The sequence below is a fragment of the Somniosus microcephalus genome, chromosome 18 (assembly GCF_052327205.1).
Source record: "Somniosus microcephalus isolate GS21.2 chromosome 18, FLI_Smic_1.0, whole genome shotgun sequence".
Lineage (NCBI taxonomy): Eukaryota > Metazoa > Chordata > Chondrichthyes > Squaliformes > Somniosidae > Somniosus > Somniosus microcephalus.
In genome coordinates this window covers 14,202,647-14,219,418 of record NC_141004.1, presented here as the reverse complement: position 1 = coordinate 14,219,418, position 16,772 = coordinate 14,202,647, and the positions used below count along the sequence as shown (strand labels likewise).

The 16,772-nt window shown below is 47.0% G+C and overlaps 1 protein-coding gene across 1 annotated transcript in view; it reads left to right on the top strand.

Moving 5' to 3' along the window:
• LOC147105040 (uncharacterized) overlaps positions 1-16,772 on the top strand; it is an 80,708-nt gene that overhangs the window by 16,691 nt on the left and 47,245 nt on the right. Inside the window, exons 7-12 of the mRNA XM_086011077.1 lie at positions 4,798-4,937; positions 5,200-5,277; positions 8,177-8,231; positions 9,094-9,096; positions 12,904-13,067; positions 15,273-15,341. Of these exons, the coding sequence (XP_085867203.1) occupies positions 4,798-4,937; positions 5,200-5,277; positions 8,177-8,231; positions 9,094-9,096; positions 12,904-13,067; positions 15,273-15,341 (509 nt within the window). The remainder of the gene's footprint in view (positions 1-4,797; positions 4,938-5,199; positions 5,278-8,176; positions 8,232-9,093; positions 9,097-12,903; positions 13,068-15,272; positions 15,342-16,772) is intronic.

The following is a 16,772-nucleotide window of genomic DNA, read 5'->3' as shown; positions in this document are numbered from 1 at the left end:
CTTTCCTCTCCAAAGTCCTTGAAAGTGTTGTCGCCTCCCAAATCCGTGCCCATCTTTCCCACAATTCCATGTTTGAATTCCTCCAATCCGGTTTCCGCCCCTGCCACAGTACCGAAACGGCTCTCATCATTTACAAATTACATCCGTTGTGACTGTGACAAAGGTAAACTATCCATCCTCATCCTTCTTGACTTTTCTGCAGCCTTTGACACGGTTGACCACTCCATCCTTCTCCAACGCCTCTCCACCATCGTCCAGCTGGGTGGGACTGCACTCGCCTGGTTCCATTCTTAACTATCTAATCATAGCCAGAGAATCACCTGTAACAGCTTCTCTTCCCACTCCCGCATCGTTACCTCTGGTGTCCCCCAAGGATCTATCCTTGGCCCCCTCCTATTTCTCATCTACATGTTGCCCCTTGGCGACATCATTCAAAAACACAGCATCAGTTTCCACATGTACGCTGATGACACCCAGCTTTACCTCACTACCACTTCTCTCGACCTCTCCACGGTCTCTAAATTGTCCGACATTCAGTTCTGGATGAGCAGAGATTTTCTCCAATTAAATATTGGGAAGACCGAAGCCATTATTTTCGGTCCGCGCCACAAACTCCGTTCCCGAGCCACTGACTCCATCCCTCTCCCTAACATCTGTCTGAGGCTAAACCACACTGTTCACAACTTTGGTGTCAAATTTGACCCTGAAATGAGCTTCTGATCACATATTCGCGGCATAACTAAGACCGCCTATTTCCAACTCCGTAACATCGCCCGTCTCCGCCCTTGCCTCAGCTCATCCGCTGCTGAAACCCTCCTCCACGCCTTTGTTACCTCTAGACTTGACTATTCCAATGCACTCCTGGCTGGCCTCCCACATTCTACCCTACGTAAACTTGAGGTGATCCAAAACTCGGATGTCCGTGTCCTAACTCGCACCGAGCCCCGTTCACCCATCACCCCTGTGCTCGCTGACCTACAATGGCTCCCGGTTAAGCAACGCCTCGATTTTAAAATTCTCATCCTTGCTTTCAAATCCCTCCATGGCCTCGCCCCTCCCTATCTATGTAATCTCCTCCAGCCCCACAACCCCCCGAGATCTCTGCACTCCTCTAATTCTGCCCTCTTGAGCATCCCTGATTATAATCGCTCAACCATTGGTGGCCGTGCCTTCTGTTGCCTGGGCCCTAAGCTCTGGAATTCCCTGCCTAAATCTCTCCGCCTCGCTACCTCTCTTTCTTCCTTTAAGACGCTCCTTACAACCTACCTCTTTGACCAAGCTTTTGGTCACCTGCCCTAATTTCTCCTTATGTGGCTTCTGGCAAATTTTTTGTCTTTTAATCCTCCCGTGGAGCCCCTTGGGACGTTTTACTACATTAAAGGTGCAATATAATTACAAGTTGTTGTTGACCTGCAGAAGGACTTTAAGATAATGAAAGGGTGTTGATAGGGAAGACGTAGAGATAATGGGCAGGATTTTCATTCTGGAGGCGTGTAGGAGGCGGGACTACAACTTTCGGGGTTGTGGTCCCGCCTCCATCGAGTTGTGGCCAACCCACGCGATTTTCACTTGATTGACCTTGTTGAGCCCGCCCAGCGGGCTCAGCAGGCCAATTAAGGGCCACCCGGCAACAGGTGACGTCACAGATTGAAATTTCATCTGTCAAGAGCTTTTGACAGATGAAATATCAGCGTTTGACAGCTGTTTGAAGCTGTCAAACACTGACAGTCTGTACTCCAGGTTAATTCCTTCCTCTCCGGCTGATTTAGAGATCTCTCCAGAACAGAAAGCTGAATGCTGCAACTTTTGACAGCTCGCGGTCATTCTGCTTTCTGTGCCGGTGAGATGAGGGACTCCCGAGACCTGAAGGAAGGAAGGCTGTAAAGGTAAGTAAAACTTCTTTAAACACTTTACACACACCAAACACACTTACCTCTGCACTCATGTACCCATCACTCACCTGAACACCGGACATCTCAACCCCTCCAAGCCCTTCAGCCCGACGGTCCACCTCGCAAACTTGCCGCGGTTTGGAGCCGTCGGGAATCCCACACTTCAGCAATAAAAATAGAGATTAGGCTAAAAACTGCCTGTTAACAGGCAGTTAATTGGCACTAATCCCCTTCCTGCCTCGGGGAGGCGGGTCCCAGTGCGGGGCGGGTACCCGCCTCCTTTGAAACTGGCATGGAGGTGGGTTGGGGGCGGGATGGGTTCGTGCTCCCCCCGATTTCGGGATTTAAACCCCCCCACATGCCTTCAATCCCGCCTCCACAGCCCAATGAAAATCCTGCCCAATGTTTCCACTTGTGGGGGAGACCAAACTAGATGTCGTAAATATAAAACAGTCACTAATAAATCCAGCAGGTAATTCAGGAGTAACTTCTTTGTCCAGAGATCGGTTAGAATGTGGATCTCGCTACCACGAGGAATAGTTGAGGCGAATAGCAACAGAGGCATTTAAGGAGAAGCTACATAAGCACATGAGGGAGTTGGGAATGGAAGGTTATGCTGATAGGGTTAGATGAAGAGGGGTGGGAGGAGGCTCGTGTGGAGCATCAATGCCGACATAGACCAGTTGGGCCGAATGGCCTGTTTCTGTGCTGTAAATACCAGGTTACTCGGTATAAAATACAAAAAACGATTTGAATAAAATACTGCACCCAATTACCAGATGGCGATGACAGTGCGTCCGTATTCTTGCCGGATCTTTGTTTGAGGCCTACTTCTGGGTTTGCATCCTTAGAAATCAAGGCAGGCTGAACCAGCGTGACCTCCTACCAGAGGATGAGGGTTCTGTGGCTGTTCTATTGCAGGGTAGAAAATAGAAACAAAAGTACAATTAAAAAGTTATTAATTATCCCTTCCTAATGACTTAGTGCAACTGAGTCACATAAACCCTCATGTAGAGGGTGACATGAATCTTGTCATTCAGGTGGAAATGACTTATGAAATAATACTGGGCGGCCTGCTGGTGGCACTGTCCAGGGAGAGTATAAATACTCGGGCATGGGCCCAGTTTGCTCAGGACATTCTTTAACAGGAACTAGTGAAGGACACAACTAGACCTCCATGTTGTAAAACAGTTGATTAAAGCTTTGTTTAACGCTTAGACCAAGTGCCTAGTAGTTTTCTTACATCAGAGGGATTGACAGGGAAGATGCTGAGAGATTGTTTCCCCTGGTTGGACAGTCTAGAACTAGGGGTCACAGTCTCAGGATAAGGGGCCGGCCTTTTAGGACTGAGATGAGGAGGAATTTCTTCAGTCAGAGGGTTGTGAATCTTTAGAATTCTCTACTCCAGAGGGCTGTGAATGCTCGGTCGTTGAGTATATTCAAGACTGAGATCGATAGATTTTTGGACTCGAAAGGAACCAAGGGACATGGAGATCAGGCGGGACAGTGGAGTTGCGGTAGAAGATCAGCCACGACCAGGCTCAAGGGGCCGTTCGGCCTACTCCTGCTCTTATTCATAATGTTCTTATGTAGACCAGGAGTGCTCAGTCCCCAGACAGCGCTGATCTCAGTCAGGGTGCTGGTAAGAATTCCAAATTCTAAATTCCGCAAACCCCTGTCGGTGGGGAGGGGAGAATCAGTCGGAGTTTCTCTGATCCCGATTACTACCCATGGCCGCAGCTGGAAAGCAGGTGTGTCAGAGGAGCTCAGGTTCGGACTTGGCTCCGATGCCCCTCCCCCACTTCCCCGAACGGTTGCGCAGCTGCCGTGGTCCGCTACCTCAACTCACGTGAAGCTTGGACCCTTGGGCAAGGTGTCCGATGGGCAGCCAGCGGCCTCATGAGAGGGAGGGGGACAAAAGTGAGAAAACTGCGGGTGGGGGGGAGGAACTAACAATTCTCAGTCAGATATAAAATTAGCAGCGCGGGTGGTGGAACAAGAAAGCTTAACAGGTTTCAAGATGAATTTAGACAGGTGCGTGCCAACAAATGGGATTCAGGGTTATCAGAAATGCACCAAGGGAATAAAGAAAGACTTGTATTTATATAGCGCCTTTCATAAGAACATAAGAAATAGGAGCCGGAGTAGGCCATAAGGCCCCTCAAGCCTGCTCCGCCATTCAATAAGATCATGGCTGATCTTTGACCTCAACTCCACTTTCCTGCCTGATCCCCATATCCCTTGATTCCCTTATGCTTTACAGCCATTGAGGTACTTTTTGACATGTAGTCATACAGTGGATAGGAGGGTGAGATGGGCCGAAGGTCATGTCCTGCCTGAAACTGTTGCTATGTAGGGATATACTTGCCATAGAGGGAGTGCAACAAAGGTTCACCAGACTGATCCTGGGATGGGGGGATTGTCCTATGAGGAGAGATTGAGTAGACTAGGCCTATATTCTCTGGAGTTTAGAAGAATGAGAGGTGATCTCATTGAAACATACAAAATTCTTACAGGGCTTGACAGGGTAGATGCAGGGAGGATGTTTCCCCTGGCTGGGGAGTCTAGAACCAGGGGTCTCGGTCTCAGAATAAGGGGTCGGCCATTTAGGACTGAGATGAGGAAAAATTTCTTCACTCAGAGGGTGGTGAATCTTTGGAATTCTCTACCCCAGAGGGCTGTGGAGGCTCAGTCGTTGAGTATATTCAAGACAAGAGAGTGATAGGGTTTTGGATATTAAGGGAATCAAGGGATATGGGGATCGGGCAGGAAAGTGGAGATGAGGTAGAAAATCAGCCATGATCTTATTGAATGGCGGAGCAGGCTCAAGGGGCCAAATGGCCGACTCCTGCTCCTATTTCTTATGTTCTTATGTAACTGTGTAACTTAACTTCCCATTCTCCAGAGATTGCCATCCAGTGCATCCTGAACAACACTGACTTTAACGTGACCTACACCAGTTCCCATCCCAATCACGAGTATTTTGTGTCGCTCTGCATCTGGAAGGGCCGATACTGCAGCACCGAAGAGGCTCAGCACCTCGCAGTAAGTACGCAGCCACCCAATATTTCCCAATCGCCAACACCTTCCTTACGTAAGAAATAAGAACAGAACGTTAGGGAAGTGGACCGCACGCCAGTCGGCGTCTGAACGAGAAGTGACAGGGGGCTGCGGTTCAGGGTTAGAACTGAGCTCTTTCTTAATCTGACGCCCATCGACCTGCGGTGCACGTTTTCCAGAACTTTCCGCTTCGAACGCACTAACCCGTCAGGCAGAGTGACGCAAGTGTTTTGTGTTTGAATCGCAGGCTCCCAGGGACATGATTGGGAAAACCAACAGCGTCATCTTTAAGAATGTTCCGGTGATTCCGTGTCTGTGTGTCCGGGTGAGTGTTCCAGGTTCACTTCAGTTTTTTGCTTTTTATATGGAATGTACAGCACAGAAACAGGCCATTCGGCCCAACTGGTCCGTGCCAGTGTTTATGCTCCACTCGAGCCTCCTCCCACCCCTCTTCATCTCACCCCATCAGCATATCCTTCTATTCCTTTCTCCCTCATGGACTTATCTCGCTTCCCCTCAAATGCATCTTTGCTATTCACCTCAGCTATTGCGTAGACTAGGCCTATATTCTCTAGAGTTTAGAAGAATGAGAGGTGATCTCATTGAAACATACAAAATTTTTACAGGGCTTGACAGGGTAGATGCAGGGAGGATGTTTCCCCTGGCTGGGGAGTCTAGAACCAGGGGTCACAGTCTCAGAATAAGGGGTCGGCCATTTAGGACTGAGATGAGGAGAAATTTCTTCACTCAGAGGGTGGTGAATCTTTGGAATTCTCTACCCCAGAGGGCTGTGGAGGCTCAGTCGTTGAGTATATTCAAGACAGAGATCGATAGATTGTTGGATATTAAGGGAATCAGGGGATATGGGGATAGTGCAGGAAAGTGGAGATAGTGTAGGAGATCAGCCATGATCTTATTGAATGGCGGAACAGGCTCGAAGGGGCCGAATGGCCGACTCCTGCTCCTATTTCTTATGTTCTTATGTAACTGTGTAACTTAACTTCCCGTTCTCCAGAGATCGCCATCCAGTTTCTTATGTTCTTATGTAACCAATCCCTGTGGCAGCGAGTTCCACATTCTCACCCCTCTCTGGGTAAAGACATTTCTTCTGAATTCCTTACTGGATTTATTAGTGATTGTCTTATATTTATGACCCCTAATTTTGGTCTCGCCTTTTCTAGAGAAAAGAGCCCCAGCCTGCTCAGTCTCTTTTGATAATTATAAACTCTCAGTTCTGGTATCACGCTTGTCAATATTTTTTGCACCTTCTCAAGTGCAAAATATAATTGATATATAAATAGTTGAATTAAGCATGATTGGGGCACCTTAATAAACAGTCAATGTTTCAAAAGCAGGGTGAGGCAGTGTTATTTGTTTGTGCTATCTAGTACCAATTAGTTTTCAATTTATGCCGACTGAATTTCTCACCAGAATTGATGAGGGATGTTCGTCCATCTACGATACCCTTACCTAATGAAATTCTATTGATCTCAATCTTGAAAATTCCAATTGACTCTCAGCATGCCCAGCCATTTGGGGGAGAGAATCCCAGATTTCCACTAAAGTGCTCCCTGATTTTATTCCTAAATGACCTATCTCTAATTTTAAGATTGTGCCCCATTGTTCTGCACTCCCCCAACAGAGGCAGCAGCTTCTCTGTATTTACTCTATCGAATCGTTTTATCAATTCAAACAAATTAGACCGCGCCTCAACCGGCTAAGCGCAAGGGAATACAAGCCAAGTTTCTGCTACCCGTCCTCATCATTTAACCCTTTAAGCCCTGGTATCATTCGAGTGAATCTTCACTGCCCAAAACTGAACGCAGCACTCCAGATGGGGTCTGACCAAGGCTGTATACAACTGGAGCTTCACTTCTTCCCCTTTAAGAACATAAGAAATAGGAGCAGGAATAGGCTATTCGGCCCCTCGAGCCTGTTCCGTCATTCAATAAGATCATGGCTGATCATTTACCTCAACTCCACTTTCCTGCACTATCCTCATATCCCCTGATTCCCTTAATATCCAAAACTTTATCGACCTCTATCTTGAATATACGCAATGACTGAGCCTTCACAGCGCTCTGGGGTAGAGAATTCCAAAGATTCACCACCCTCTGAGTGAAGAAATTTCTTCTCATCTCAGTCCTAAATGGCCGACCCCTTATTCTGAGACTGTGACTCCTGGTTCTAGACTCCCCTGCCAGGGGAAACATCCTCCCTGCATCTACCCTGTCAAATCCTGCAAGAATTTTGTATGTTTCAATGAGATCACCTCTCATTCTTCTAAACTCTAGAGAATATAGGCCTAGTCTACTTAATCTCTCCTCATAGGACAATCCCCCCATCCAAGGAATCAGTCTGGTGAACCTTCGTTGCACTCCCTTTATGGCAAGTATATCCTTCCTTAGGTAAGGAGACCAAAACTGTACACAGTACTCCAGGTGTGGTCTCACCAGGGCCCTATATATTCCAGCCACACTGAAATAAAGCCCAACATTCGATTAGCCTTTCTGATTACTTTTTGTACCTGTGCAGTAGCTTTTAGTCTGGCCTAGTGTGCATCCCCACTCCCGTTCACCCCACCATTGGTGGCTGTGCCTTCAGCTGCCTGGGACCCACACTGAAATTCCCTCCCAAAACCTCTCCACCTTCCCTCTTCTCCTTTAAGACCCTCCTTAAAAACTCAGCTATCTGATGAAGCTTTTGGTCACCTGTCCTAATGTCTCCTTCTTTGGCTCGACAATCACTTTATTCCTTGGCCGCTGTGTAGAGCCTTGGGACTTATTTTCTACGATAAAGGCACTACAGACAACATGCAAGTTGTTGTTGTTTTGACTGTAGCACCCACCCCCTGTAACGTTCTGATGTAACTTAGATGCCCTGCTCTGGGGGTCCATGCAACGGAGAAAAATTGGCCATTTCCCCATGGGAATCACTTCACCAGTTGACGTAAGAAAACTACTAGGCACTTGGTCTAAGCGTTAAACGAAGCTTTAATCAACTGTTTTACAACATGGCGGTCTAGTTGCGTCCTTCACTAGTTCCTGTTAAGAATGTCCTGCGCAAGCTGGGCTCGTGCCCGAGTATTTATACTCTCCCTGGACAGCGCCACCCGTAGGCTGCTCAGTATTATTTCATAAGTCTTTCTTTCATGAATGACTGATTCATGTCACCAGTTAAGTGTTTTTCCCACAATGACCAACTCTCTATTCCTTTTGCCACAGGTATCCACAAAAAGTCACAGTCTGCACCACGAGAAAATCGAGTGCCCTTTCAAAGGTACGTGAGAGGCTAAAGGGAATGCTCAATGACTATAAAGTGCCTCAACTTGATGCTCATAATCACATACCCATCCTTGTTGTTATTTGCAGTGCAGTATTGTATAGGAAGCTCACTTCTCCTCAGCGGCTGTTTACATTTTTCCTTTGGGATCCATCAAATTGTTTCTGAAGTTTAGAGTTTATATTCCACTCAAAGCTCATTCCCATTACGGTTTCCTCTGCGGCAGAAGGTTTGTGGGTTCGAGCCCCACTCCAGAGACTTGAGCACATAATCTCGACTGATGTTTCTGATGGAGCGCTGCACTGTCGGAGGTGTCGTCTTTCGGATGAGATGTTAAACTGAGGCCCAGTCTGCTCTCTCTCAGGTGGATGTAAAAGATCCCAAGGCACTATTTCGAAGAAGAGCAGGGGGGTGTTATCCCCGGTGTCCTGGCCCTATATTTATCCCTCAACCAACATCACTAAAAAACAGATTATCTGGTCATTATCACATTGCTGTTTATTGGGAGCTTGCTGTGCGCAAATCTGGCTGCCGCGTTTCCTACATTACAACAGTGACTACACTTCATTAGTTGTAAAGTGCTTTGGGACATCCTGAGGTCTCATCTGGAAGACAGCCACTCCGACAGTGCAGCACTCCCTCAATACTGCACTGAGGTGTCAGCCTAGATTATGCCCCTGGAGTGGGAATTGAAAGACAACCTTCAAACTCAGAGGTGAGCGCGCTACCACGGAGCCAGGGCTATTAAATGCGGGGGTCACATAAGTGATTTCAACCTGTTACAAAACCTAATATAAAAAGAAAATACTGCAGATGCTGGAAATCTGAAATAAAAACAGAAAATGCTGGAGATACTCAGCAGGTCAGGCAGCATCTGTGAAGAGAGATACAGAGTTAACGTTTCAGGTCGATGACCTTTCGTCAGAACTGGAAAAAAGCAGGAAGTGGAACAGATTTTAAAGCAAGTTTAGGGGCTGGGAAATGGGGGAGGGGATGAAAGAACAAAAGGGAAGGTCTGTGATAGGATGGAAGGCAGGAGAAGTAAAGAGACATTAAGAGATATTCAAGGCAAGAGGGGGTGGTAATGGGACAGGTTAAGAAACAAAGGATGGTTCTAGGTGAAGTGTGAATTGCGCTGGCAGAATGAAAGACAGCGGCCATGTGGGGGAGAACAAAAGGCACAAACAAAAAGTGTGGATAAAAATATATATATGATGATAGGGGCCGAGGTTATGATCTGAAATTGTTGAACTCTATGTTGAGTCCAGAAGGCTGTAAAGTGCCTAATCGGAAGATGAGGTGCTGTTCCTCGAGCTTATGCTGAGCTTCCGTGGAACAATGCAAGAGGCCGAGGACGGTGAGGTCTGAGTGGGAATGGGGCGGCGAATTAAAGTGACAGGCGACCGGAAGCTCGGGGTCACCCTTACGGACTGAACGGAGGTATTCCGCAAAGCGGTCACCCAATCTGCGTTTGATCTCCCCAATATAGAGGAGACCACATGTTACAAAATCTGTCTGGCAGGCTTGGCCAAGGGCGTCATCCCAATAAGCCTGTGAAAAGCCCAAAGGCTATCTTTATGACGTGCCTGATTTCACCTTTTCTCTTTCAGGTGCTCACTGAACTGTGTTGTTTTTCAATCATAGAACCACAGAATCTTACAGCACAGAAGGAGACCATTCGGCCCACCGTGTCCATGCCAGCTCTTTGAAAGCTTTTCAGATAGTCCCACACCCCTGCTCACTCCTTGACCTGCCAGTGGAAACAGCTTCTCCTTATTTACTCTCTCATCAAAACCCTTCATGATTTTGAACGCCTCTATTAAATCACCCTATAAACCTTCTCTGCTCTAAGGAAAACATTCCCAGCTTTTCCAGAAATAACAGCAGAAAATGCTGGAAACACTCAGCAGGCCAGGCAGCATCTGTGGAGAGAGAAACAGAGTTAACGTTTCGGGTCGAGGACTCTTTCCCTCGATGCTGCCTGACCCGCTGAGTGTTTCCAGCATTTTCTGTTGTTATTTCAGATTTCCAGCATCCGCAGTATTTTGCTATTGTCCCAGCTTCTCCAGTCTCTCCACGTAACTGAAGTCTTTCATGCCTGGTACCATGCTAGTAAATCTCTTCTGCAGCCTTTCCAAGGCCCTGGCGTCCTCCCTAAAGTGAGGTGCCCAGAATTGAACACAATCCTCCAGCTGAGGCCTAACCAGTGATTTATAAAGGTTTAACATAATGTCCTTGCTTTTGTCCGAATTTATCAATGGGGACGTGGTGGAGGCGGGACTCCCACTTTTTGGGTTGTAGTCCCGCCTCTATCGACTTGTGGCCAACCCACGCTATTTTCCCTTGATTGACCTTGTTAAGCCCACCCAGCGGGCTCAGCAGGCCAATTAAGGGACACCTGGTTACTGGTGACATCAGCGACATTTCATCTGTCAAAAGCTTTTGACAGATGAAAAACCAGCATTTGATAGCTCTGTGAAGCTGTCAAACACTGACAATCTGTCTTCTAACTTGAGTCCTTCTACTCAGACTCAGTTAGAGATCTCTCCAGACCAGAAAGCAGAGGCTGCAGCTTTTGACAGTTCAGCGGCCATTCTGCTTTCTGTGCCGGTGAACTGAGGGACTCCCGAGAACTGAAGGAAGGAAGCCTACAGGAGAAAGTAAAGGTAAGTAAAACTTATTAAAACACTTTACACTTATCTCACACACTTACCTCTGCACACATGCACCCATCACTCACCTGCACAACGGACATCTCGACCCCTCCAACCCCTTCAGACCAACGGTCCGCCTCGCTAACTTGGCATGGTTCAGAGCCGTCAGGAAGCCACACTTCAGGGCTAAAAATAGGAATGAGGCAAAAAACTGCCTGTTAACAGGCAATTAATTGGCACTAATCCCTTTCCCGCCTCGGGGAGGCAGCTCCCAGCACAGGTTGGATACCTGCCTCCTGGGACATTGGCACGGAGGCGGGTTGGGGGCGGGATGGGTTCCTGCCCCCTGATTCTGCAATTTTCCCACCACTCCCGCCTCCAAACCCGCCTCCACGGGGCTTGGAAATTCGAGCCCTATACCTCTATTTATAAAGCCAAGGCCTCTGTGCTTTTTTTAACAGCCATATCAACTTGACCTGCCACCTACAAAGACTTGTGTACATACACCCACAGGTCTCGCTGTTCCTGCACCCCCTTTAAAATTGTACCACTTAATTTATATTTCCTCTCCTCATTCTTCCTACCAAAATGAATCACTTCACATGTCTCTGTGTTAAATTTCATCCGCCACGTGTCCGCCCATTTCACCAGCCTGTCTCTAGCCTCCTGAAGTCCGTTACTATCCTCCTCACTGTTTACTACTTTTCCGAGTTTTGTGTTACCTGCAAACTTTGAAATTATATCCTGTATACCCAAGTCCAGGTCATTAATATATATCAAAAAGAGCAGTTGTCCTAATACCGACCCCTGGGGAACAGCACTGTACACTTCCCTCCAGTCTGAAAAACAACCGGTCACCACTACTCTCTGCTTTCTGTCTCTTAGACAATTTTGTATCCAAGCTGCCACTGCCCCTTTAATCCCATGGGCTTCAATTTTGCTAACATGTGGTACTTGATCAAACGCCTTTTGAAAGTCCATATACACAACATCAACCGCACTACCCTCATCAACCCTCTCCGTTACTTCATCCAAGAACTCAATCAAGTCAGTCACGATTTGCCTTTCACAAATCCGTGCTGGCTGTCATTGATTAACCCGTGTTTTTCCAGGTGAAAATTAATTTTGTCTAAAAGTTTCCCCACCAGCGACATTAGGCTGACTGTCCTCTAACTCCTTCCCACTATTTTGTGACCTATAATATACACCCAGCACCATAACAGCTCCTCATCTTCTCCTTAACTCTACCCAAGTAGATTCTGCTTTGAACCCTCAAACACATCATCCCTTTCCAGGGCTGTAACAGTATCTTTGATCAATACTGCCACCCTCCACTCCTTTTTTTCCTTCCCTATTTTTTCCCGAACACATTGTAGCCAGGGCAGTACGGTGGCATAGTGGTTAGCACTGTTGCCTCACAGCGCCAGGGACCCGGGTTCGAATCCGTCTGTCTGTGTGGAGTTTGCACATTCTCCCCGTGTTTGCGTGGGTTTCCTCCGGGTGCTCCGGTTTCCTCCCACAGTCCAAAGATGTGCGGGTTAGGATGATTGGCTATGATAAATTGACCCTTAGTGTTAGGGGGATTAAATACGTGGGGTTACGGGGATCGGGTGGGATATGTGTTGGTGTAGGGGTTACGGGGATCGGGTGGGATATGTGTCGGTGCAGGCTCGATGGGCCGAAATGGCCTCTATCTGCACTGTGGGGTTTCTGTGATTCTGTGATATTAAGCCCCAATTCCTCCCTTTGTTTGGGCCAGGTCTCTGTTACTGCCACTATATCAGAATGCCGTGTGGTAACGTGTGCCTGAAGGTCACCAACCTTATTTGCCACGCTCCGTCCATTTACGCACATGCGCTCCGAACCCATCTTAGTCTGCCTTGTATTTCTCCCCTGTCTGATCCCTCCTATTGCTGAGCTACTCTTTATTCTAACGCAGTTCATCTCTCCCAGTTCTCTGTGCAGTGACCCTCGTTTTTTTTTAAAGTTATTTCTACATTGCCGTTTGAATGCAGGGAGCCACTGCCTGAACATCAAGCTGGAGCCAACTTCCTTATCTCTCCAATTGCAACTCAGTGACTTTCCAGCGATCTGCACGATCAGAATCAAAGCAATGTTCTACTACAAGGAAGACAACACAGGCTGGCTCACAAACATGTCGGAAGTGCAAGAATTTTTGGTAGGTTCTACCTGTAATTGATGCTTCTTAACAAATGGCACCAAACGGCCAATTATGGTCAACGGCAAGCTCAAAGATCCCGTAAGGCTTGGTCAATAATGGCCAACTGGTTCGGTTGTTAGTGGATAAATGGGTGGGGTCAACAACGACTGAATGGAGAGGCCATTAACTGCTGGCTCAATAGCAGTCAGTCAGCAATGGTTAAAGGGAACTCCCTCTTCTCGCCACATAATTACTCAGCAGTCAAGATCAAAACATTGATAGAAACATAGAAACTAGGAGCAGGAGTAGGCTATTCAGCCCCTCGAGCCTGCTCCGCCATTTAATGAGATCATGGCTGATCATCCAAACTCAGTACCCTGTGATGCGCTATCAATTACTCATAAAAGACTGAGAGTTAGAAGAGTAACTAAAGGCTTTTATTAACAACAGAATGGAGGTCTGCCTCGAGTGGTCGACCGGTCCAGGATACCAAGGGCTGGGGAGCAGTCACCTTTATACTAGGACCTGTGGGAGGAGTCAGCCGAGGCATGTCCAGGCATGTACACAGTGGAATACAAACAGGACAAACAGGAATACAAACAGTGGTTTACCACACCCTGTCCCTGCTTTCTCCCCATATCCCTTGATCCCTTTAGCCTTAAGAAATATATCTAACTCCTTCTTGAATATATTTAATGAATTGTCCTCAACTGCCTTCTGTGGTAGAGAATTCCACAGGTTCACCACTCTCTGGGTGAAGAAATTCCTCCTCATCTCTGTCCTAAATGGCTTACCCCTTATCTTTAGACTGTCACCCCTGGTTCTGGACACCCCCGCCATCGGGAACCTCCTTCCTGCATCTAGTCCTGTTAGAATTTTATAAGTTTCAATGAGATCCTCTCTCATTCTTCTAAACTCCAGCAAGTATAAGCCCAATCGACCCAATCTCTCCTCATACGTCATTCCTGCCATCGGTCTGGTGAATCTTCGCTGCACTCCCTCCATGGCAAGAACATCCTCAGATAAAGATGAAGAAGGTTATTTGGCAGATCTTAGAACCCCCCATCATAGCATCCAGCTTTTTACAAACATACACAAAGAAAGACTTGCATTTCTATAGCACCTTTCACGACCACCGGACGTTCCAAAGCATTTACACTCAATGAAGTACTTTTTGAAGTGTGGTCACTGCTGTAATGGAAACGCGGCAGCCAATTTGCACACAGCACGCTCCCACAATGTGATAATGACCAGATAATCTATTAATGTTGATTGAGAGATAAATATTGGCCAGGATACCAGGAATAACTCCCCTACTCTTCTTCGAAATAGTGCCATGGGATATTTTACATCCACCTGAGAAAGCAGACGGGGCCTCGGTTTAATGTCTCATCTGAAAGACGGCACCTCCGACAGTGCAGCACTCCCTCAGCACTGCACTGGGAGTGTCAGCCTAGATTTTTGTGCTCAAGTCTCAAGGAACCAAAGAAATAAGATCCTCCCTCCCTACCATATGTTGCGTCAATGTACGATGGAGGTCTTACCTTGCTGAGGTAGTGTGTGGTAAAAGGGTATTGACCACAATGTTCTCAGTGGGACAGTAAGGACAGCTTCCATTTGTCCCAACACAACCTGAACAAAATCATTCTAATTCCAGTCTCGAGCATTTTAATTTGCTCACACATTCCAGTCAATGGTTCCAGGAATTGGTACCCTCTAATGGATGTATTAGAAGGGAATGTAAATGGAGTTAGATGAGGACAAGCTGGTTCTTCAAGGCAATGCACGTTATTTAACCTGGTAAAACTAGTGAACGACCCAACGCCAAGTTACTGCTAACAGGAAAATCCAAATCAGAGTGGTCAGACTGGAAACATGAAAATTACTCAACATAACCGTTCAGCTGGAGAAAGGCACCACTAAAAAACAGAGATTACAATGGTTGCGGTTTTGTTACGAGACTAGCAGCCTAGACATTGTGACTTCAGATCTCACTATGATAAATTGTGGCATTGAATTCAATAATTATGGGTTGGCACCAGAAAAAAAAATGACCATGAAAGCTGCCGGATTGTTGTAAAAACTCAACTAATGTCCTTCAGGGAAGGGAAGCTGCTACTCCCTACCTGGTCTGACTTACATCTGACTCTAATCCCAGAGTCTTGCAAAGAGTCGCCATGGTTTTTCTCTCGTGTAGTAAAGTGGATCTTTGCCTACTTTCAGGTCTCTGAATCGAAGACGCACGAGTTCAGCATCAAATCATCCCTGCAACACAAGCTGTTGTGTGTGAAGGTCAGTGTCTCCTCCTGTTGTGTTCTTCCAGTGTTAATCATGTTTACTGTGAATGTGGGGTGTACCAAACATCGATTGTTTCGATCCTTCTTCCTCCCTTTTTCCGCCAGTTTTCTTCGACTCTCTCCTGATGGTGTTGACTCCTTGCTGGCGCATGGCTCTATAGGCACCAGGGCAGTGCCATCAACCTCACCCACGTGGCCACTCCCAATGTGAGAGGCCTGGACAGTGGGTATCGGTAGGTTGGCAACCCCAAGAGCTGTTGTCTCAACCGAACCCATTCCTCACCCAACATCCGAACATTGTGCAATTCCAATCATGAGTAACTAGTCTGTTTAAGGCTATATTATGTGCCTGCATGTACAAAGTATTACAAAGTATTTACAGCACAGAAACAGGCCAATCAGTCCAATAGATCTATGCCGGTGTTTATGCTCCACTTGAACCCCCCCCCACCCCGCCCTTCTTCATCTAACCCCATCTACAAATCCTAATACATCCATTAGAGGAACCAATTCCTGGAAGCATTGCTGTAGTGTATGTACCTTTAAGAGCCCCTGTGTACTGTAATACCGGTAGTGACCACTCGGGTATATAAGCCTGTATAGTGTCTTGTATCTTTTAGTTCACCTCCAGACTTTGTTCAGTAAACACCTGTTAAACCAACTCCTGCATTCCGTGTCTCCATTAACACACGGATACAACAATTGCCCTTGTTCATTTGGTAAGACTCTGGCTGGGAAGTAGAGGATAAACAAGTTAGAACGAGGTGTTCAAAATGACGAGGGGTTTGTATGGGGTAGATGGGGAGAAACTGTTACCAGTGGCAGGAGGGTCTGTAACCAGAGGACACAGATTTTGGGCTAGAAATTGCGTCGCGCCCCGTTTGGGGCAATAACTCTTGCGGGAGCGCAAAAGCATTGGCGAGTGCTACACAATTGAATCGGATGTGAACTTCCGGTTTAGCGCTCCAGGAGGGAAGTGGAGCGCTAAATCAGGCACTACCACTTCCCTTAGAGCGCTAAAGGGAGCGAGAGGGGCGGGAGCGGCAGAGCTCTGAGCAATGTCCCGTACAGCGCTGCTGGATTCACAGGCTCCTTCCCTCCCTTAAAGGGAAGGGCCAGTGCTGCGGTCATTGAAGGCTGAGGCTGGGAATGGTCGGCGACGGTGTTAAATCCGTGAATCTTAAAGTATGGTGTTCTTCAATAAATAGACGGAGACTGCAGATTAACAATCAACAGGTGTTTACTGGATGAGGGTAGTCTAAAGACTAACAGTACAGATGCCTGCTCAAGGCTTATATACAGGTGTGGTCACTGCCGGTACTACATTATACAGGAGCTGTAAAAGTAGTTCTCTCTTAAAGGTACGTACACTACAATTCCTCCCCTTTTAGATTAACAGTACCATAACATTCAAATAACAGGTAAC